The 24,166-nt window shown below is 49.6% G+C and overlaps 1 protein-coding gene across 1 annotated transcript in view; it reads left to right on the plus strand.

The window, feature by feature from the left end:
- Positions 1-349: 349 nt before the first annotated feature.
- LOC140204712 (coronin-1A-like) overlaps positions 350-24,166 on the plus strand; it is a 42,849-nt gene continuing 19,032 nt past the window's right edge. Inside the window, exons 1-6 of the mRNA XM_072271411.1 lie at positions 350-454; positions 19,387-19,586; positions 20,415-20,537; positions 22,242-22,371; positions 22,934-23,115; positions 23,676-23,795. Of these exons, the coding sequence (XP_072127512.1) occupies positions 19,389-19,586; positions 20,415-20,537; positions 22,242-22,371; positions 22,934-23,115; positions 23,676-23,795 (753 nt within the window). The 5' untranslated portion in view covers positions 350-454; positions 19,387-19,388. The remainder of the gene's footprint in view (positions 455-19,386; positions 19,587-20,414; positions 20,538-22,241; positions 22,372-22,933; positions 23,116-23,675; positions 23,796-24,166) is intronic.

Consider the following 24,166-nt stretch of genomic DNA (forward strand, 5'->3'; position numbering starts at 1 on the left):
AAACTTCTGTGACTGTGATAATGTCTGTGGCCTTGTGTGTCTGTCTGTCACTGTGACAGAGTCTGTGACCGTATCTGTCTCTCTCTCACTGTGACGGTGTCTGTCTGTCTCTGTGACCGTGTCTGTCTGTCTCTCACTGTGACTGTGTCTGTGACCGTGTCTGTCTGTGACAATGTCTCTGACAGCCTCTTTCTCTCTCTCTCTCTTCCCTTTCATGTTCTCTACCCCAGTCCCCAACAATTCCTAAATAGGGCAAATTTCCCCCATGTGCCAGGAAGTTTTAAAAGACCGCGCTGCGCCTTTAAGGACCACGTGATCTTGGGAGGGGAGGGGAGGGGTGGGGCCTATGTCCTCTTAAAGAGCCCTGTTCCCGGAGCGGTCTGCATAGTGTTGGCTACTCGGTCTGCTCGTTCTGGCGGCAGCAAGCGGCTTACCGAGAGAACTGCAATAACAGGTGAGTCTATCCGAAAACGGTGTGGGTGACAAACGAGCTGAATCCTTTCGTGGTGCAGTGGGACAGAATGGACCACCGCCAATGCACCTGCCCCAGAAAGTTTTCACTAAAGTTTTGAAATGTTAATTGGGGCTGCCTCAATTTTTATAACTGTTAAGGTGTCTGGATGCTGGGGAACGTCTGGTGCAAGATATGCCCCACTTCAGGGACGCTGCCTGACCTGCTGATTTCTGCATTATTTCTCTCTCTGCCCCCTTTCATAATTTCTGCGTTTATCTGTGAAGAATTGATGCTTTTTCCTTGTGAAAGTCTTCCATCACATCTACTTGTTTTTGCTGTTACTGTGAGTTCCGGTGAGTTTGGGGAGGGAGGTGGAGGCCATTCCTGCTTTGCTGCTGGCCCATCAATGTGAACATCCCTCACTCATTTCCGGGCTTGGGGAGAGGGGTTTAGAGATCCAGGCAGGGAGGGTGTGACTGAGAAATGCAGGGGGGTGGAGGAGAAAGATTTCTGAGTAAGAGAGGGGAAAGGAGAGATTGCTGAGGCAGGTGGGGTGGGGAGGAGAGTGACTCGAAGGGAGAGAGGTGGTGGGAAATTCAGAGGGGCGAGGGGAATTTCTGAGTGAGAGGGGAAGGAGAGGTTTCTCTGAGAGGGGATAGGAGGGAGAGGGGAATGTGAGGTTCAGAGGAGGGAGGAGAGAAATTTGAGTGAATGGAAGGAAAGATTTTTTGGAGGGAGAAGGAGGAGAAAGTACTCAGAGTGAGAGATAGAGGGGGAGAGAGTTTTATCTGAGAGTGAGGCGAGAAGAGAGAGTTCACAGAGTGAATCGTAGAGGGAGTGAGATGAGGGGAGAGATTGAGGGAATTGGATGACAGAGAGGAGGGAAAGAGTGAGATTCAGGGAGCAGGGGATGCGGAGGTAGAGATTAAGGTAGCGGAAGTTTCAGTTAGAGGATTGAGGAAGAGAACAGAAACAGAGATTCGTTGGTGGGGGGCAGAGGGAGAGATTAAAACATCATGGTGGGGTGCTGGAAACTGAGGCGATGTGTAGTGGAGGGAGAGGGGGAGATTAAAACAGCAGGGAGGGGAGCTGGAAACTGAGGCGGTGGGTGTTGGGGGGCGGAAACAGGAAGTGGGCAGAGAGGCAGCGAGCAGGAGGAAGGAGCAACGAGGCACCAGTGTCGAGGAGGAGGAAGTTGGGCTGCAATCTGCAACCGACCAACAGCATTCACTGAGGTCGCGCCATTGACCTTAAAAGGCAATGCGATTGAGAGTGGGAGGGGCGGCGGTGCTGAGGTCTGTCTGCACTCTCCTGGAGAGTAAGGGGCAGAGGCAGGTAGCAGCTCAGGCGGGATGGAGGGGAAGGGTTTAGGGACATCACCTCTTACCCTGGGTGGGATCCAGTGAGGGCTGTGCAGAGGAGAGGGCAGGGGGTGCTCGGGAAGACTGAGCAAGAACTCTGTGAGGGAGGCGTTGAGGCATATGGAGAACCGACACAGAGGAGGGGGAGAGAGGGTCTGTTTTGCTTTCCTTGGCCCCATGGTGTTTCCTCGCCAGGAGATCACTGGCGAACCCGTCTCAGCTTTGCAGTGGAAGTCAGCCAACCTACAGCAAGATCGATCATTTCCTGCTCCCTCCCATACAACTTCCCCCCCACCCAACCCTCCACTCGCATACAGCCTGCATCACCCTCCCCTGCTCCTTCACCACATAGATAATTGTGACCCCACCCCTTCCCATTCACTCCCACCGTCCCATTCACTCCCACTGTGACCCCCTCACCGTCCCATTCACTCCCACTGTGACCCCATCCCTTCCCTTTTCCTCCGACCGTCCTCATTCCGAATGGGCTCCCACACTTTCCAATTCACTTCCATCCCTCGGTCTCCCAATGGATCCCCTCACCGTCCCATTCACTCCCACTTTGCACACTCACAATGGGACCCCACCCCATCCCATTCACTCCCAGCTGTCGAGAGAGAGACTGAGAGACAGCAGTAGAGCAGGCAGGAAATGAAAGTGCAGACTGAGCTGTTTCCCTTGTGCTCTGACGCAGAGGTGTCAGCCTGTGGGAAATGGCTGTAGTTGGGATGGTTGTGGAGCCGGGGGGTGGGGTAGCCTGCGCTGGCAACCCCTCATCCATCGGGACAGGGAGAGAGAGGAGAAAAGGGTGGTATCAGGAGCTGTGGTCGGAGTACTCTGGGTGAGTAACTGTGGTGTTGTTGTGTAGATGATGCACACTACAGCCACTGTCTGCCCCTGTTGGTGGGGAGAATCGCAGCTCTCTCCACTCTCTGCACTAACTCAGATTCAGAATTGGGGGTATATCACTGGCTCACATGGAGAACTGTGTTGTTTTGTGGTGACAGTCCTGTGCAATATCTAAAAGTCAGAAAGATACAGAAACTGGGCACAGTAGCACAGCACAGGCCCTTTGGCCCACATTGTTGTGCTAAACTCTTAACCTACTCCATGAATAATCGAATGCTTCCCTCCCACATAGCCTTTCATTTTTCTCTCAGCCAAGTGCCTGTCTAAGATATTTAAACATCCCTAATATATCTGCCTCTCCCACCACCCCTGGGAGTGTGCTCCATCACTTACCACTCACCATCAAAGAATCTAACCTCTGACATCTCCCCTAAACTCCCCTCCACTCACCTCAAGCAGATGCCCTCTGGTTTTGACCATTGCCACCCTGGGGGAAAAAGTGTTAGCTATCCACTCAATCTATGCATCTTATCTTATACATCTCTATCCATTTGCCCCTCATCCTCCTTGGCTCCAAACAGAAAAGCTTTAACTCGCACTGTCTTTCATCATAGAACATGCTCTCTAATCCAGGCAGCATCCTGGTGAATCTCCTCTGCACCCTCTCTATTCCAGACAACATCCTGGTGAATCTGCTCTGCACCCTCCCTAATCCAGGCAGCATCCTGGTAAATCTCCTCTGCACCCTCGCTAATCCAGGCAGCATCCTGGTGAATCTCCTCTGCACCCTCTCTAATCCAGGCAGCATCCTGGTAAATCTCTTCTGCACTCTCGCTAAAACTTCCACATGCTTCCCATAATGAGGTGACCAGAACTGAACACAATATTCCAAGTGTGGTCTTACCAGTGAGTTACAGAGCTGTAAAGATAAACTCTTGGCCTCACTATCTCCCTCGTTATTTTATCACTTACTGGTACTAACTCCTTTATTCTGCATTATTATTGTTTTACTTCATTCTGGCTCAATGCACTGTGCAATGAACGGATCTGTGTGAATGCTATGCAACAGTATGTCTATGACAGATGCTGCCTGGCCTGCATCTTGTATGTGTTGCTTGCATTTCCAGCATCGGCAGATATTCTCTTGTTTGAACAGTATGCAAGACAAGTTTTATACTGTATCTTGCCTAAACGAGGCAGCATCCATCATTACGGACCCCCATCACCCAGGACATGCCCTCTTCTCATTGCTACCATCAGGGAGGAGGTACAGGAGCCTGAAGATACACACTCAGCAATTCAGGAACAGCTTCTTCCCCTCTGCCGTCAGATTTCTGAATAGACGTTGACATTGAACACTGAACACTGCCTTGCGCCTGTTTTTGCACTGTTTATTTAATTTAACACGTATGTAAAACGTATGTTAAATATGTGTGTGTGTGTATAGTGTAATTCACAATCTTTATTATCACAATTTGCATTGCACTGCACCTCATGATATTGAACCTGGTTCTGACGCTGATTTGTGTGATAATAATTAGCCAATACCAATTCCAATCCATTATCTCACGACTATTGAAGACAATCCCCTGACTAATGAAGGCCAATACACCGTACTTGGCCTTATCCACCCTGTCGACATGCTGAGTAACTATGAGGGATGTGCGCAGATGGAGTCCCTGCAGATTGCTGAGAGCGCCGCCGTTAACCCGGTACAATATTCTGCCTCAGGTCGGAGCTCGCAAACTGGATTATCACTTAAGGAAGGATATACTGTACCGGGTTCGGAGGCCAGGCAGAGGAGGTCCACCTGGTTGATTTCGGAGTTGAGAGAGTTAGTAAATGACAAGAGACAGAGTCTACACTCACTGATTTCGGAAAAATAGGAGGGGATCTTACACAAACATATAAAATTATGCTTTATATGTTGAGATAAGATAGAGGCAGGAAAATTATTCCAAAGTTAAAGTAAATTCATTAGCAAAGTATGTGTATGTTACTGTTTCCCACCTTGGCAGGTGAGATTGTTCCTGCACACTGCTGAGAATCGGGCCAAGAACCTTGTCCCGTGTGTTCACATTCAACCTCCCAGAGTAAATCACGTCCCACTTTTGCTGACTGCTCACAAAACCACTACATACTTCTCATTACTGTGATCTGCAGCCTGGAGTTTCCCTCAAAGAAATGTACTTCAGAACCCTTTAAATGATCCAGTGGTCTTACAGTCTCCTGAAGGGTTTGGCCAACTTGATTCGGTGAATGCAGGTCTGGGGGGTCGTGGTGGGGGGACGGGGGTCTGGACCATTTCTGGGGTAGACGCCGGGTGGAGGTCCGAGAGCCGAATGCGAACCTGCGCCCTGCTCCATTACTTTGCGCAGATTAAAGCGTCAAGCCAGATTGATGCATCGGAGAACGGGGGTGGAAACTGAACCGGCCATTTGTCCGCTCTCCCTCTCCTCACTACTACCATCAGGCGGGAGGTGGCTGCCGCACCGCCAGGTTCAAGAGGAGTCGTCGGGCTCCTGGACCAGCTTCACTCACCTCAACGCTGAGGACTCACTTGCGGAGACTCCGCGCCTCACCTTCCCAGCGTAGCTTGTTTTGTAGTTTTGAAGTTTGCACGTTGGAAGATTGTCGGTCTCTGTTGCGTGTGGTTATTCGTGCATTCAATAGTGTTTCTTTGTTGTGGGGTGTCTTCAAAAAGATGAATTTTGTGTATATACATGAAGAACAAATTTGAACTTTGAATTTTGAAATTCGCTACATCTGCTAAGTCGGGTTCTGCGCAGCCGTGAACCCTTTCATCCAAACGCCTCGGCATCTGATAAATTGGTCAAAGACAAGTTCCTAATGGGCCCAGCCCTGTGGTCGGTACCTGTCACATACTCTCGAGGGCTGGGTTCGATCCCCATGTAGGATGAATCCTGACGCCGCGCCCAGCGGCGGTTGCATCCAGTCAGTTGACATCCGTCAAAGTTGGGCTAATTCGTAGATGCACAGGCGCAAAGAAAAACAGATGCAGGCACACAGAATCAGATACACAATATGCATCAGTATTGGAATTGGTTTAAATTGTTACATGTACGGAGATACAGTGAAAAGCAAAGCTGGTTCGGACTTTCAGGCGTTTGTATCTTCTGGGTGAGGACAGCTACACGGGACTGGGATATTTGGGGTTTGCTGGAACCGTGGTTGAGGGAGGGACTGGACTGGCAAATCAATGGTCCGGGCTACGGGTGGTTCGGGTGGGATAGAGACGCAGGAAAGAGAGAGGAGGGTGGTCGTACGTCTGGCTGAGGGCGATGTCGCGGCAGGAGTCAGAGACTAAGTTAGACAGTGTTGCAATTGGTTAATTGTTGTCACAGGTACTGAGATACAGTGAAAAGCTTGTTACATACTGTTCAAACAGATCAGATCATTGCACTGTACTGAGGGAGAACAAGGGAAAACAATAACAATGCAGAATAAAGTTGCCGTGCAGGCAGACGGTGAGGTGCAAGGCCACGATGAGGTAGATCATGAGGCCAAGAATCTACCTGATGGTACAAGAGCCGTGATGAGGTAGATCATGAGGCCAAGAATCTACCTGATGGTACAAGAGGTCTGTCCAAGAGTCCGATAACACCGGGATAGAAGCTGTCCTTCAGCGTTTCCGGTTTTTGTTTATTCTGCCCGATGGAAGAGGGGAGAAGGGAAAACGTCCATGGCGGGTGGGGGCTTTGATTATCCGGCTACTTTCTGTGGTTCATGAAAAGAATTGGCAAAGGTCCATGGAAACATGCCGGATTTCTTTCAGCTTTCTTGGCCGTGACATGAGTGGGTGGATCAGGGCAGGCTGGTGGTGATGTTCACTCCAAGGAACTTGAAGCTCATAATCCTCAACACCACGGACGATGGAGCATGTGGACCATCCCCCTTCCTAAAGTCAATGAGCAACCCTTGTCTTGCCGACATTGGGGGAGGGGAAGATTGTCATGACAACATATCAGTAAATTCTCCATTTCCTTCCTGTTCCCTGACTCATCGTTATTTGAGATTCAGCCTATTATGGTGATATCATCTACACTTTGGAAGGACAAACTCCAAGGCAGAGTACAAAGTAAATGGTAGGATACCTGGTAGTGTGGAGGAGCAGAGGGATCTGGGGGTACATGTCCACAGATCCCTGAAAGTTGCCTCACAGGTAGATAGGGTAGTTAAGAAAGCTTATGGGGTGTTAGCTTTCATAAGTCAAGGGATAGAGTTTAAGAGTCGCGATGTAATGATGCAGCTCTATAAAACTCTGGTTAGGCCACACTTGGAGTATTGTGTCCATTTCTGGTCACCTCACTATAGGAAGGATGTGGAAGCATTGGAAAGGGTACAGAGGAGATTTACCAGGATGCTGCCTGGTTTAGAAAGTATGCATTATGATCAGAGATTAAGGGAGCTAGGGCTTTACTCTTTGTAGAGAAGGAGGATGAGAGGAGACATGATACAGGTGTACAAGATAATAAGAGGAATAGATAGTGTGGATAGCCAGTGCCTCTTCCCCAGGGCACCACTGCTCAATAGAAGAAGACATGGCTTTAAGGTAAGGGGTGGGAAGTTCAAGGGGGATATTAGAGGAAGGTTTTTTACTCAGAGAGTGGTTGGTGTGTGGAATGCACTGCCTGAGTCAGTGGTGGAGGCAGATACACTAGTGAAATTTAAGAGACTACTAGACAGGTATATGGAGGAATTTAAGGTGGCGGCTTATATGGGAGGCAGGGTTTGAGGGTCAGCACAACATTGTGGGCCGAAGGGCCTGTACTGTTCTATGTTCTATGTTCTAAACATGGAGATAGATTTGGAGCAGAATTTGGCCACACAGTCATGTGTGTACAGGGGGTAGGGTGAGGGCTGAGGACACAACATTACCGAGAACCAGTCTTTAGAATAATTATGGCGGAGGTGCTGCTACCCATCCTTACTGATTGTGGGCTGTTGGCCAGGCAGCTGAGGATCCAGTTGCAGAAGGACGCATTGATTAGAGTCATGGAGCCAAAGAGCAGTACAACACAGGAACACGCCCTTCAGCCCATCATGGTAGAGTGTTTAAAACATGTTGCAGGAGGATGGGAAACAGGATGGGTAGTGGGTTTACAAGCAGAGGCGTGTAGTGATTGTCAGGAAGGACAGGCAGATGGCGGTAGAAAACTGCAGTCAGTGGGATGAGTTGAAGTGTTACATGGGTGCAAAATAGAAAAGGATGATGAATATAGGTCTGAAGGTGTTATAGTTGAATGCACATATGATTCATGAGGTAGATGGTCTTGTAGCACAGTAAGAGATTGGGAAGATATGATGCTGTAGACATCATGGAGCCATGGCTGAAAGAAGATTTTAGTTGAGAGCTTAGCATCCAAAGATGCACATTGTGCCAAAAGGACAGGTAGGTAGGCAGAGTGGGTGGCCTCACTCCGCTGGCAAAACATGAGATCAAATCCCTAGTAGGAGGTGACATAGGATCGGAAGATGTAGAATCATTGTGGGCAGGGCAAGGGTAAAAAGACTCTGATGGGAGCCTCCAAACAGTAGACAGCCGTGGGCTACAAGTTACAGTGGGAGATAGAAAATACACATTAAAAAGAACAATTTTACAATAGTCATGGGGGAGGGATTTCAGTATACAGGTAGATTGGGAAAATCGGGTTGGTGCTGATTTTAATTCCCAAGAGAGAGAATTTGTAGAATGTTTACGAGATGGTTTCTTAGAGCAGCTTATAGTTGAGCCCTCTAGGGGATCAGGTGTTCTGGACTGGGTGTTATGTAATGATCTGGGTTTGATTAGGGAGCTTAAGGTAAAGGAACCCTTAGGAGGCCGTGATTCTAATATGATATAATTCACTCTACAGTTTGAGAAGGAGAAGATAAAGTCATATATATCAGTATAACAATAGAGTAAGGGAAATTACAGAGGTGCGAGAGAGGAGCTGGCCAAAGTTGATTGGAAGGGGACATTAGCTTGGATGATGGCAGAGTAGCCATGGCTAGAGTTTTTGGGAGTAACTCAGAAGGTGCAGGATAGGTACAACCTAAAGGAGAAGTATTCTACAAGGAGGTTGATACAACCGTGGCTGACAAGGGGAGTCAAAGACAGCATAAAAGTAAAAGAGAGGGTATATAATAGAGCAAAAATTAGTGGGAAGTTAGAGAATTGAGAAGCTTTTAAAACCCAACAGAAGGCAACTAAAAAAGTAATAAGGAGAGAAAAGATGAAATATGAAGGTAAGCTAGCCAATGATATAAGAGGATTAAAAGATACCTAAGGACTAGTAGGGAGGTGAGAGTGGATATTGGACTATTGGAAAATAACACAGGAGAGCTAGTAATGTGGGAAAAAGAAATTGTAGTCAAACTGAATAAGTAACTTTCATCATTCTTTACTCTGAAGACACTAGCAGTATGCCACAAGTTTGAGAGTGCCATGATTCAGAAGTGAGTGCAGTTGCTATTATGAGGGAGAAGGTGCTTTGGAAGCTGAAAGATCTGTAGATACTGTAGTTAAGTCACCTGGACCAGATGGTCTACACTCCAGGGTTCTGAAAGAGGTGGCTGAAGTGATGGTGGAGACATTAGTAATGATCTTTCAAGAATCTGGAATGGTTCCAGATTATTGGAATATTGCAAGTGTCCCTCCATTCTTCAAGAAGGGAGGGAGGCAGAAGAAAGGAAATTATAGGCCAGTTAACCTGACCTCAGTGGCTGGGAAGATGTTGGATTCAACTGTTAAGGATCAGGTTTCGGAGTACTTGGAGGCACATGACAAAATAGGCCAAAGTCAGCATGGTTTCCTTAAGGGAAAATTTTGCCCGACAAGTCTTTTGGAATGTTTTCAGGAAATAACAAGCAGGATAGAGAAAGGATGTTATGTATGGATTTTCAGAAGGCCTTTGACAAGGTGCCACACACGAGGCTGCTAAACAAGATAAGAGTCCGCAGCATTACGGGAAAGATATCAGCATGGATAAAGCAGCAGCTGATTGGTAGGAAACAAAGAGTGGGAATAAAGGGAGCCTTTCCTGATTGGCTGCTGGTGTCCACAGGGGTTGCTGTTAGGACTGCTTCACTTTAAGGATGTAGTGCTTTTCTGGGGAATATGATAAATAAACACTTCTTGGGCTTCCAGCCAGTTAAAATCAATACCTGTACGTGGCTGGAAGCAATAAGAAGCGTTTATTTGTTATATGTTAATGATTTGGATGACATAATTGAAGGTTTTGTGCCCAGGTTTGCGGATGATATGTGGACAGAGATGTGGACAGGCTGGTAGTGCTGAGGGAGCAGGCCGGCTGCAGAAGGACTTAGATTAGGAAAATGGACTAAAAAGTGGCAGAGGGAATATATCAATGGGAGATGTATGGCCATGTGCTTAGGTAGAAGGAATAAACAATAGACTATTTTCTAAATGGAGAGAAAACTTAAGAATCCAAGGTGCAGAGGGACTTGGGAATCCTTGTGCAGGATTCCCTAAAGGCTAACTTGCAGGTTGAGTCTGTGCTGAGGAAAGAAAATGCAACATTAGCATTCATTTCAAGAGAACTAGAATATAAAAGCAAGGATGTAATGCTGAGGCTTCATACAGCACAGGTGAGGCCTCACTTGGAGTATTGTGATCAGTTATCGGTCCTTAATCTAAGAAAGGATGTGTTAACATTGGAGAGGGTTCAAAGGAGGTTCACAAAAATAATTCTGGGAATGAAAGGTTTGTCACACGAGGAGCATTAAATGGCTCTGGGCCTGTACTCACTGGAATTCAGAAGAATGAGAGGTGACCTCATTGAAACCTATCGAATGCTGAAAAATCTAGATGGAGTGGATGTGGAAAGGATGTTTCCTGTAGTGATGGAATCTAGGGCCTGAGGACACAGATAGAAAGGACGTTTCCTGTAGTGATGGAATCTAGGGCCTGAGGACACAGATAGAAAGGACGTTTCCTGTAGTGATGGAATCTAGGGCCTGAGGACACAGATAGAAAGGACGTTTCCTGTAGTGATGGAATCTAGGGCCTGAGGACACAGATAGAAAGGACGTTTCCTGTAGAGATGGCACCTAGGGCCTGAGGACACAGATAGAAAGGACGTTTCCTGTAGAGATGGCACCTAGGGCCTGAGGACACAGATAGAAAGGACGTTTCCTGTAGTGATGGAATCTAGGGCTGGAGGGCACATCCTCAGAATAGAGGTACATCCTTTTAGAATGGAGATGAGGAGGAATTTCTTCAGCCAGAGAGTGGTGAATCTGTGGAATTTGTCGCCACAGGCATTTATGGAGGCCTAGTCATTGGGTTTATTTAACACAGAGGATGATTGGTTCTTGATAAATCAAGGCATGAAAGGTTCCAGGGAGAAGGCAGAAGAATGGAGTGAAAGGGAAATGGATCAGTCAGGATCAAATGATGGAGCTGACTTGATGGGCCACATAGTGTACATACGGTACTTCTGTGCATGTGTCTCATGGTATATGGTTTTATAGTCTTTGCCAAACTATTAATCTGCCTAGTCTCATCAATCTACGCACAGACCTGACCCTCCTTACCCCTCACATCTCTGTACCTATCCAAATTTCTCTTTGTGCTGAACTTGAACCCAAATCTGTCACTTGCACTGACAGCTTGTTTCATACTCTCACCACCCTCTGTGTGAAGAGGTTCAAAAGATTCATTTATGTATTATCGAAGTATACAACTCTGAAATTCTTCTTCTCCAGATAGCCATGAAACTAAGAGAGAAAAGAAAGGCAGCACAATCATCAACCTCTGAATCCCACCTCCCCACACAAAAAAATGAACAAAATGGAACAGGCATATTGACCCCTAAATCCCTGCTTCCCACACAGAAAAAACTAGAAAGATCAGGCGAAAATCACAAAATAAAAAAATGTCTATAGTCCAAGTCCACATCCAAAATGCAAACACCCTGGGCAACACTCTCCATGCATAGCGGCAGGCTGCCCCCGCTCCGGTACAGAGCGATCAAAAGACAGGCAGCAGACGTTCACCCTCCACACTCACCTTGATGCTCCGATCTCCCTCATCGCTTATAAATTCCCCTTAAAAATTTCACCTTTCTCCCTTAACCCATGACCTCTAGCTCTAGTCTCCGTGCAAAATGTCTGCCTGCATCTACCCTAGCTATACCTCTCAATTTTGTATACCTCTACTAAATCTCCTCTCATTCTCCTATGCTCCAGGGAATAAAGTCTACCCTATTTAACCTTTCCCTATAACTCAGGTCCTCAAGACTCTGCAACATCCTTATAAATTTTCCCTGTACTCTTTCCATTTTCTTGATATCTTTCCTATGGGTAGATAGGAACACAATACTCCCACATACAACTTCAACATAACATCTCATTGTTGCAATGAATGAGGCGAACCCAAGCGCAGGACACAGGCACAGCGGTTGCGTTAGGATGTGGACGCGGGCGCGAGCATTGAATGGCGAACAGGAGAGAGTGCAGGAAGGCAGGAGTCAGGCAGAACTGATCTTGACACGGAGCGGAGAAAGGGAAGCGGCAGACAAAACTTTTCTTAGCACGGAGAGACGGAGTTACAGAGGTAAACCTCAGTGCTGAAGTAAAACTTAAAAGACTTATCTTGACACAGAGAGACTGAGTTTCACAGGTAAATCTCGGTATTGAAGCAAAACTTAGAACACACAATCCTAAGCGGCCGGGAAATGTTAATTACCACACAGGCAAAACCAACGATCTGGCAACTAGTGGTTGCAAAGTCAGGGTTCTTATGCTGCAGGTCTTGACGAAAACCAGGTGTGTCGCCATCAAAGGAAATTAAGAGAAAATGGGGAATTAACAGTCGGAACCGTGGCACAATCAAAGGGAATTAGGAGAAAATAGGGAATTAATGGTTGGGACCGTGACACCCATCTCCTGTACTCAATATTTTGATTTATGAAGGCCAATGTGCCAAAAGCTCTCTTTATAACCCTATCTATTGTGACACAACTTCTGAGGATTATGCATCAGTATTCCCAGATCCCTCTGTTCTACCACACTCCTCAGTGCCCTACCATTCACTGTGTAAGACCTACCCTAGTTTGTCCTCCCAAAGTGTAACACCTCACACTTGTCTGCATTTAATTCCATCTGACATTTGTTCAGCCATATTTCTAGCTAGTCTAGATTCTGCTGCAAGCTTTGATCGTCTTCCTCATTGCCCACTACACCCCAAGTCTTTGTGTCATCTGAAAACTTGCTGATCCGGTTTGCTACATTATCATCCAGATAATTGATATAGATGACAAAGAACAATGGACCCACCCAGCACCGATCCCTGCGGCACACGACTAGTCACAGGTCTCCAGTCAGAGAGGCAACCATCTACTACCACTCTCTGGCTTCTCCCAAAGAGCCAATGTCTAATCCAATTTAGGAATGCCAAGCCACCTCAACTCTTGAACCTTCTTGATGAACCCCTTGGGATTCTCCGTCTCTTTATCTGCTCGAGCAACATCATGCCTTCTTTTAGACTTCCTGATTTCCTTCATAAGTGATCTCTTGAATTCTTATACTCCCTGGGCACCTCATTTGTTCCTACCTGCCTAACCCTGCTACGTACTTAACCAGGGGCTCAATATCTCTCAAAAACCAAGGTCGCCTTTTATTCTGCAGGAACATACCAACTCCATACTCCCAAAATTTCACTTCTGAAGGCCCTCTTCTTGCCAGAAAACAACCTGTCCCAATCTACACATGCTGGATCCTTTCTGATTCCATCAAAATTGGCCTTTCTCTAACTTAGAATCTCAACCTGAGGACAAGACATCTGCCCTTTTCCATAATTACAGTGAAACTAATGGCATTATGATCACTGGATGCAAAGTGTTCCCCTACACAGACTTCTGTCACCTGACCTGTCTCACTCCCTAATAGTGTCACACTCTCTCTAGTTGGCAGCTCTGGAAACTTAATTTGACAAACTATTTCCCATCCAGCCCTTTTACAGCATGGGAGTCCCAGTCAATATGCAGAAAGTTAAAATCACCTACTATCACAAACTTACGTTTCTTGCAACAGTCTGCAATCTCTTTACAAATTTGCTCCCCTAATTACTGTGGACTGTTGGTTGTACTATAATATAATCCCATTAAATTGGTCATCCCTTTCTTATTCCTCAGGAGAAAGCCTCAGTAGGCAAGCTCTCCAGTCTACCCTGACTGAGCACTGAAATGATAGTTACCCTGACAGGTAACACCATCATTCCCTTTAACTCCTCCTGCTCTAGCTTGTCTGAAACAATGGATGTCCTGTCCTTTAATTTAGCATCTAACTCCCTGAACTCACTTTGCAGGACCTTGTCACCTTTACTACTCATGTCATTGATACGGACACAGATCACAACCCGCGGCTGCTCACCCTCCCAATTAAGAATGCCATGGACTCTGACGAGATGTCCCTAGCCCTGACGCCTGTGGGTCTGAGAATCTCGTTCTCATCCACAGAGCTGTTCCTCTAACCAATGAATCCCCTGTCACTACATCTCACCTCTTCTTCCCCCTTCCCTTCTAAGCCACAGAGCCAGACTCAGTGCCAGAGACGTGACTGCTGTGGCTTTCCTCTGCCAGGACATCAACCCACAACAGTACCCAATGCAGTATACCTGTTTATGAGGGAAATGGTTACAGCAGTACTCTGCACTGGCAGCCTATCCCTTTTCCCTCTCTGGATAGTCATCCAGTCAGCTGTGTCCTGCACTTTGGGTGTAACTACCTCCCTGTAGGTCCTGTTGACCAACCCCTTGGCCGCCTGGAGTTCATCCAGTTCCAGCTCCAACTCCTTAACACAGATTGTTGGAAGCTGCAGCTGGATGTTCTTCTCACAGTTGTAGTTGTCAGGGACACTGGAGGTCTCCCTGCCTTCCCACACCCCACAAGAGGAGTATTCCACTCAGCTGCCTGGCATCCCCTCTGCTCTAGCTGTGTAATAAGAAAGAAAGAAAAATTTAATAAAAACAAACAATCTAAAGCCTCTGCCTCCCCTCGCCGAAGCCTCGATGAACCAAAGCCTGAACTCCCCACTCTAACACTGGCCTGTTCACACTATGGCCGCTCCACATAAACCTAACTTCTTTTTATTGGACCTTGTCAAGTGCTTAATTTCGCACACTCCAACATCTCCTAGTGATGTGCAGAATGTCCCAACTACCCCCACTCGCTTCTTTTGAAATCTGTCTCTCACTACACGTACTCTATCGTCTCCTATTGATGTGTGATTCCCGGGAGCTTGGCAACAAGAGCAGTATAAATGATACGTAAATTATATAAGAAACCTCAGTATTAAAAACGTCCCTTTCAGTAAACAGTGTTTCTGTACTGAGGCAGTGTTTAGGGTTGTTCAAGAACTGAATGGTTGAAGGGAAGTCGCTGTTCCTGGCCTGGTGGTGTGGGACTTCAGGCTTCTGTACCCCTGCCCGATGGGAGCTGAGAGAGACGTTGGCATGGCCTGAATGGGGTGGGGGATCTTTGATGGGGGGTGTTACCTTCCTGAGGCAGCCCCTCCTGTAGGCAGTACCAGTGGTGGTGAAGGATGTGCCCGTGATGTATCTGGCCAAGACAACTACACCCCACAGCTTCCTACGTCACTTTGCATTCGAATTGCTGTCCCAGACCGTGAACACTACCAACAAGACACCTGTAGAAGTTTGTTAGTGTTTTCGGTGACGAGGCTCCCTGTGTTTCATGTTGTTCCTATTCCCACCACCATTGCCTGGGATGGAGCGTCTCAGAGAATGGAGTGGCTGGGTCAGTTCTTCTCGGAGCAGAGGAGATAGGAAGTGGGGAGTGTTGGTGGAGATGAACATACCCACGGTGGGGGGGGGGACTGTAGATGGGGTAGACAGTGGGAAACCTCCCTGAGGTGGGGGGGGGAAGGGCCAGAAGAATTCAGGGGAATCCAGAACATTGAACAGCACAAAAGAGGCCCTTCAGCTGAAATTATTAAACTAATGGTCCCAACTTAAACTAATCCCTTCTGCCTATACAGAGTCCATTTCCCTCCATTCTCTGTACATCCATATGTCTAACAGCATCTTAATCTCCTCCATCATGTCTGCAGCACATTCCAGGGACACCACTCTCTGTGTAAAGCAAAACTTGCCCTAGACATCTCCTTTGAGCTTATCCTCTCTCACCTTAAATGCATGCCCTCTGATATTAGACATTTACCCCCTGGGTGAAAAGATATTGACTGCCTGCTCTTTAAGTACCTCCCATGATCTTATGAACCTTGACTGGGTCTCCCCTCAGCTGTCACCATTCTAGAGAAAGCAACCCAGGTCAAGACCATAAGACCAAGTGACAGAGGAGCAGAATTAAGGCGTTTAGTCTATCCAGTCTGCTCCTCCATTCCATCATGGCTGATTTATTATCTCCCTCAACCCCATTCTCCTGCCTTCTTCTCGTAACCTTTGAAGCTCTGACTAATCAAGAATCTATTAACCTCCACTGTAAATGGGTACACTGACTTGGCGTCCACAGCTGACTTTGGTAATGAACTCCACAGTTTCCCTACCCTCAGGCCAAAGACATTTTCCCTCATCTCTGCTCTAATTGGAAGTCCCTCAATTCTGAGCCTGTGCCCTCTGGTCTTATACTGCCCCGCTACAGGAAACACCCTCTCCATGTCTTTGGCCTGAGGGTAGGGAAACTGTGGAGTTCATTACCAAAGTCAGCTGTGGACGCCAAGTCAGTGTACCCATTTACAGTGGAGGTTAATAGATTCTTGATTAGGGCTTTCGCTATGTAATAGGTTTCAATGAGATCCCCTCTCATTCTTCTAAACTCAAAGCGAGTACAGGCCCAGAGCCATCAAACACTTCTCATGTGTTAACATTATTCCTGGGTTCACTCTCGTGAACATCCTCTGACCCCCTCCAATGCCAGCACATCTTTTCTTAAATAAGGAGCCCAAAACCGACAAATGTGGTTTGACCAGCGCCTAATTGAGCCTCAGCATTACATCCTTGTTTTTATATCCTCGTCCTCTCGAAATGAATGCTAACATTGATTTGCCTTCCTCACCACCAACTCAACCAGCAAATTAACCTTTAGAGAATCCTGCATCAGAACTCCCAAATCGATTTGCACCTCTGATTTTTGAATTTTATCCCCATTTAGAAAACTGTCTACGCCTTTATTCCATCTACCGAAGTGCATGACCAAACACTTCCCGAAACATCCATCTGCCACCTCTGTGTCCATTCTTCCAATGTGTCCAAGTCCTTCTGCAGTCACCCTGCTTCCTCAACACTGCCAATCAGCAACTCCACCTATCTTTGTATCATCCACCAACTTGGCCACAAGAATAGCTGATCCCCTAGTGGGCAGCAAGCCGCTCTGGAAAACCATTCTACAAATTCCCTCTCTATGGTTCTAGCAATAACCATTTTTCCCCGATCTACCAGCATATTGAAATTCTCCATGATTATTGTAACATTGCCCTTATTACAAGCCTTTCTACCTCCTGGTGTAACTTATATGCCACAACCTGTCGGAGATCTGTATGTAAATCCCATCAGGGTCTTTTTACCTTTGCGGTTTCTTAACTCTACCCACAAGGATTCTACATCTTCTAATTCTATGTCAGTTCTTCCTAAGGATGTGATTTCATGTTTTACAGACAGAGCCACCCCTCCCCCTCTGCCTTCCTGCCTGTTGTTTCGGTACAATGTGTATCCTCAGAATCAGATTCATTATCACTGGCATGTGACGTGAAATGTGTTAACTTAGCAGCAGCAGTTCAATGCAATGCCTAATCCAGCAGAGAGAGAGAAAAAATAAATATAATAAAACATAGTAATAAATTAACAAGCAAATCAATTACATATATTGAATAGATAATTTAAAAATGTGCAAAAACAGAAATACTGTATATTAAAAAGTGAGGTAGTGTCCAAAGATTCAATGTCCATTTGGGAATTGGATGGCAGAGGGGAAGAAGCTGTTCCTGAATCGCTGAGTGTGTGCCTTCAGGCTTCTGTACCTCCTACCTGATGGGAACAGTGAGAAAAGGGCATGTCCTGGGTGCTGGAGGTTTTTAATAATGGACGCTACCTTTCTGAGACACCGCTCCCTAAAGATGTCCGGGGTACTTTGTAGGCTAGTACCCAAGATGGAGCTGACTAGATTTACAACCCTCTGCAGCTTCTTTCGGTCCTGTGCAGTAGCCCCTCCATACCAGACAGTGATGCAGCCTGTCAGAATGCTCTCCACGGTACAACTATAGAAGTTTTTGAGTGTATTTGTTGACATGCCAAATCGCTTCAAACCCAATAAAGTATAGCCACTATCTTGCCTTCTTTATGACTTCATCAGTGTGTTGGGACCAGGTTAGATCCTCAGAGATCTTGACACCCAGGAACTTGAAACTGCTCACTCTCTCCACTTCTGATCCCTCTGTGAGGATGGGTATGTGTTCCTTCGTCTTACCCTTCCTGAAGTCCACAATCAGCTCTTTTGTCTTACTGACATTGAGTGCCAGGTTGTTGCTGTGGCACCATTCTACTAGTTGGCATATCTCACTCCTGTACGCCCTCTCATCACCACCTGAGATCTTTGGATGTTAACCTCCGAACTATAATTGTCTTCCAGCCATGACTCAGTGATGCCTATAGCATCATATCTGTCGCTCTCTTACTGTGCTACAAGTTCATCTACCTTGTTTCATATACTGCGTGCATTCAACTATAACACCCTCAGTCCTGTATTCATCACCCTTTTCAACTTTTCCCCCATTACACTGCAACTCATCCTATTGACTTCAGCTTGTTCTTCCTCACAGTCTCACTGCAAACTGCATCTCCTCGTATACCAACTACCCCATACTCAGCCCTATCATTCCAGTCCCCATCCCCTGCCAAATTAGTTCACACCCTCTCCAACAGCTTTAGCAAGCTTTCCAGCAAGGATATTGGTCCCCCTTGCGTTCCCTTGTACAGGTCCAGGAATCTGAAACCCTGCCCACTGCACCAGTTCCTCAGCCACACACTCACCTGCCAAATCCTCCTCTTCCTACCCTCGGTGGTACGTGGCACAGGCAGCAATACAGAGATTATGAGTCTGGAGGTGCTGCTTTTCAGCTCTCTGCCCAACTCCCCATATTCTCCCTTCAGGACCTCCTCCCTGTGCTGTTGGTACCAATATGTACCATGACTTCTGGCTGTTCACCTTCTCCCTTTGGAATGCCATGGACCTGATCCGAGACATCCTGGACCCTGGCACCTTGGAGGCAGCATACCATTCGTGCGTCTCTTTCACATCCACAGAATCTTCTGTACCTACACAATCGCCTGTCACTTCTGCACTCCTCTCCTTCACTCCCTCCACCTCCCCTCCTGAGCCACAGGACCCAGAGACCGGACCACTGCGGCTTTCCTCAGCAGGTCACCCCCCTCCAAAGCGGAAGTTTTCTGACCCCTTCTTACAGCGCATGCCCTCTAATCCAGGCAGTATCCTGGAGAACCTCTTGTGCGTCCTCTCCAGAGACCCCACACCCTTCCGCATGTGGGGTAATCAGAACTGACCGCACAATTTCAGATGTGGCCAAAATGGCCGTTTGTAAAATAATTCTGTCTGGGGCCTCTTCCCTGTGGTCTGAACCTAACCTCATCTTCTCTCCCCCTCCTGTCCATTGCCTTACCCTCACCCTCTCCCTTCCTCGCCTCACCCTCTCCCCCCTCAACAGCAATGATGCGGAAGGTAGTTCGGACCAGCAAGTTCCGTCACGTGTATGGGCAGCCGTTGAAGGCAGACCAGTGTTATGACGATATTCGCGTCTCCCAGAACACCTGGGACAGTAACTTCTGCTCCGTCAACCCGAAGTTCCTCGCCATCATCGTCGAGGCAGGAGGCGGAGGGGCCTTCATGGTGCTCCCCCTATCCAAGGTGGGTGAGAGGGTTCAGGAAAGGGAGTGGTGGGGAGGTCACAGAGTGCAGTAAGGGTTTAAGGGAGGAAGGGGGTGTAAGGGCGGGAGAGAGTGTACGGGAGGGAAGGGATGACATAGACAAGGAGGTGTGGGAGGTGATGGAGATGAGGAGCGGGTGTAGAGAATGGAGGGGCTGACAGAGATGGGAGGGGTGTACAGTGTGTGTGATGGGACGGCGTGGAGGGAGCTTCACTCTGTGTCTGACCCCGGGAGTGTGTGATGGGACGGCGCGGAGGAAGCTTCACTCTGTGTCTGACCCCGGGAGTGTGTGATGGGACGGCGTGGAGGGAGTTTCACTCTGTGTCTGACCCCGGGAGTGTGTGATGGGACGGTGTGGAGGGAGCTTCACTCTGTGTCTGACCCCGGGAGTGTGTGATGGGACGGTGTGGAGGGAGTTTCACTCTGTGTCTGACCCCGGGAGTGTGTGATGGGACGGTGTGGAGGGAGTTTCAGTCTGTGTCTGACCCCGGGAGTGTGTGATGGGACGGTGTGGAGGGAGTTTCACTCTGTGTCTGACCCCGGGAGTGTGTGATGGGACGGTGTGGAGGGAGCTTCACTCTGTGTCTGACCCCGGGAGTGTGTGATGGGACGGTGTGGAGGGAGTTTCACTCTGTGTCTGACCCCGGGAGTGTGTGATGGGACGGTGTGGAGGGAGCTTCACTCTGTGTCTGACCCCGGGAGTGTGTGATGGGACGGTGTGGAGGGAGTTTCAGTCTGTGTCTGACCCCGGGAGTGTGTGATGGGACGGTGTGGAGGGAGATTCACTCTGTATCTCTATATTTCACAGTGTGGCAGAATTGACAAGTCCACCCCGCTGGTGTGTGGACACACGGCCGTGGTGCTCGATATCGAATGGTGTCCCCACAATGACCACATCATCGCCAGCGGATCGGAGGATTGTTCAGTCATGGTCAGAAACCACCCCTCTCCCCACCCCTCGCTCGTCTCCTTCTGTCCGTCCTCTTTACGCTGCTTGTGACCCACTGCGTGGACACTCCCCCTCAACTGTCCCTCACTCCCCATTCCTCGACACTTTCCTTCACTGTCTCATCCTCTGCCCTGCTCTCTTCCCCTTTTCCCCCCAATCCCCCTCTCACTCCTCCTCCTCTCCCTCTCATTGTCCTCTCCACCTCCCCCTCACTCCCCTCTCCTCTTCCCTCTCCTCTCCCCTCTCCCTCCCTACCCTCCCCATCCCTTCCCCTCTCATCCCCTCTTTCCCCACTCATCCCCTCTTCCCCTCTCATCCCCTCTTCCCCTCTCATCTCCTCTCATCCCCTCTTCCCCTCTCATCTCCTCTCATCTCCTCTTCCCCTCTCATCCCCTCTTCCCCCACTCATCCCCTCTTCCCCCACTCATCCCCTCTTCCCCTCTCATCCCCTCTTCCCCTCTCATCCCCTCTTCCCCTCTTTCCCCATCCCCTCTTCCCCTCTCATCCCTTCTTTCCCCATCCCCTCTTTCCCTATCCCCTCTTCCCCTCTCATCCTCTCTTCCCCTCTTCCCCTCTTCCCCTCTTTCCCCCCTCATCCCCCCTCTTCCCCTCTTTCCTCCCCTCTTCCCCTCTCACTCCTCCTTGCTTTTCTCTCCCCATCCCCTCTCTCCTTCTTGCCTCAGCATATGCACAGATTACAACCCACGAGATTACACCCAAGGAGGAGTGAGACCCTCAATTTCTTATGTGTTTTGACACAGTCCCACCCTCCCTCCCTCGTCATAGCCTCTGTCCACCTATCGCTCTCTCCCTCTCCCTCCCTCCTTCTGATTCTAAGCACCTCCCTACAGATACTGATGCACTCCCTTTCTCCCTCTCCTCCCCACAGTGTCCGACTCTCTCTCCCCTCCCACTCCCTCCCTCTCCCTCTCTCTCCTCCTCAGTGTCCAACTCTCTCTCCCCTCCCACTCCCTCTCCCTCTCTCTCCTCCCCACAGTGTCCGACTCTCTCTCCCCTCCCACTCCCTCTTCCTCCCTCTCCTCCCCACAGTGTCCGACTCTCTCTCCCCTCCCACTCCCTCTCCCTCCCTCTCCTCCCCACAGTGTCCGACTCTCTCTCCCCTCCCATTCCCTCTCCCTCTCTCTCCTCCCCACAGTGTCCGACTCTCTCTCCCCTCCCACTCCCTCTCCCTCCCTCTCCTCCCCACAGTGTCCGACTCTCTCTCCCCTCCCATTCCCTCTCCCTCTCTCTCCTCCCCACAGTGTCCGACTCTCTTTCCCACTCCCTCTCCCCCCCTCTCCTCCCCACAGTGTCTGACTCTCTCTCCCCTCCCACTCCCTCTCCCTCTCCCTCCTTCCCACAGTTTCTGACTCCCTCTCCCCTCCCTCTCTCTCCCTCTCCTCCCCACAGTGTCCGACTCTCTCCCCTCCCACTCCCTCTCCCTCTCTCTCCTCCCCACAGTGTCCGACTCTCTCTCCCCTCCCACTCCCTCTCCCTCCCTCTCCTTCCCACAGTGTCCGACTCTCTCTCCCCTCCCACTCCCTCTCCCTCCCTCTCCTTCCCACAGTGTCCGACTCCCTCTCCCCTCCCTCTCTCTCCCTCTCTCTCCCTCTACTCCCCAGTGTCTGACTCCCTCTCCCCTGCACTCTCTCTGTCTCACTGGTTCTGTCTCTCCTTACCCCACAGATCTGGGAGATCCCGGAGGGGGGCTTAACAACTTCCCTCACAGAGCCCCTGGTCAGCCTGGAGGGACATACCAAGCGGGTGGGCATTGTGTCCTGGCACCCGACCGCCTCCAATGTGCTTCTGAGTGCCGGTCAGTCTGGGGGTCACTATGTGGGGATAGATCATGGGGGGGGGGTCACTGTGTGTTAAAGACATGGAGTGGGTTTACCGTGGGGAGAGGTCAAGCAGTGGGGTCACCATGGGGGTAAAGAGCACGATTGTGGTCACTGTGGGGTAAAGGTCAGGGTGTCGGGTGACGTTGGGGTTATAGGTGAGGCCATAATGGATTGTAGGTCAGGGAGTGGGGTCAAGGTGATGGTGTGGGTCGGGGAGTGGGGTCACAGTGGGGATATAGGCAGGAGGCTGGGTCACAGTCAGGTTATAGGTCAAGGAGTACTCCCTTGGTGTGGGTAAGGATCAGAGTGGAGGGAATGACATCACTGCAGGGTAGTGGTCTTGGAAGGGTTGCTTCAGGGTAAGGTCAGGGGATGGGGCTGTTGAGGGGGTAAAGGTCAGGGAGGGGTTTCTCTGGGGTCAAGCTCCAAGTGGGAAACTGTGGGCAAAGTGCAGATCGAGGGTGGGGTCAGGGTGCAGAGGAGGTTGGTTCAGTGGACGTTCTTCAATCCCCAACCTCTCTACCACCCTTCCCTCAGGAGGAGACAACGTGATCATCATCTGGAACGTCAGCACAGCCGAGCGGGCAGTGGTGATTGACACCCTCCATCCCGACATGATCTACAGTGTGGCTTGGAACCAGGACGGCAGCCGCCTCGTCACCACCTGCAAGGACAAGAAGCTGAGGGTCATTGAGCCCCGGAAACAGACCCTCATCCTGGTGGGTCCAGACCCCCGTGGACATGTCCGGTCCACAGTACTCCCCTGCCGGTCACTCCCCACCATCCTCCCTTTCCCTGGAAACCGACCCTCACCCTGGTGGGTCCCAACCCCTCCGGACACATCCGGTCCACAGTACTCTCCTGCCAGTCAGACCCTCATCCTGGTGGGTCCAGACCCCCGTGGACACGTACGGTCCACAGTACTCCCCTGCCGGTCACTCCCCACCGTCCTCCCTTTCCCTGGAAACAGACCCTCATCCTGGTGGGTCCCAACTCCCGTGGACATGTCTGGTCCACAGTACTCTCCTGCCGGTCAGACCCTCATCCTGGTGGGTCCAGACCCCTGCGGACACGTCCGGTCCACAGTACTCTCCTGCCGGTCACTGCCCACCGTCCTCCCTTTCCCCGGACTCTCTGCCTGTCTCTTCAAGACCAACCCATCCAGTCTCTACTCCAGCCCGGCCTCTCCCTCTCGGCCCCTCTCCCTCGTCTTTCACTCCCTCCCCTATTTCTCCCCATTCGGGCTGACATCCTCGTCTCTCTCTTGCCGGCTCCCCAGGAGAAAGAGAAGCCCCACGAGGGGACACGCCCGGTCAGAGCCATCTTCATGACCGACGGGAAGATCCTCACCACCGGCTTCGGCCGCATGACCGAGCGGCAGGTGGCTCTGTGGGACCCGGTGAGCGCGGGGAGGGGAGTGGGGTGAGAGGGGAGGGGGATGGGGGGATGGTGGGTTAAGGGATTGTGGGACCCGGTGAGTATGGGGAGAGGGAGAAAGAGGTTCATGGAGGAGTGGGGATAGACTGAGGACAGAGGAGTGTGAGGGATTGGGAGGGAGAGGGGGTGTAGATGGGAAGAAGAGATAGTGAGGTAGGGAGAGGGAGGGGAGAGGAAGATGGGAAAGGAGGAGTGGGGGAGAGGAGGGTGAGGCTGAGGGAGGGAGAATGAGGATGGAGAAAAGATGGAGGGATGAGGTGGAAAGAGGAAGGAAGGGAGAGGAGTGAATGTTGGAGGATGATCGGGGGAGGGTGTTGAGGGTCAGGGGACGGT

This window comes from Mobula birostris, chromosome 11 (genome assembly GCF_030028105.1).
Source record: "Mobula birostris isolate sMobBir1 chromosome 11, sMobBir1.hap1, whole genome shotgun sequence".
Lineage (NCBI taxonomy): Eukaryota > Metazoa > Chordata > Chondrichthyes > Myliobatiformes > Myliobatidae > Mobula > Mobula birostris.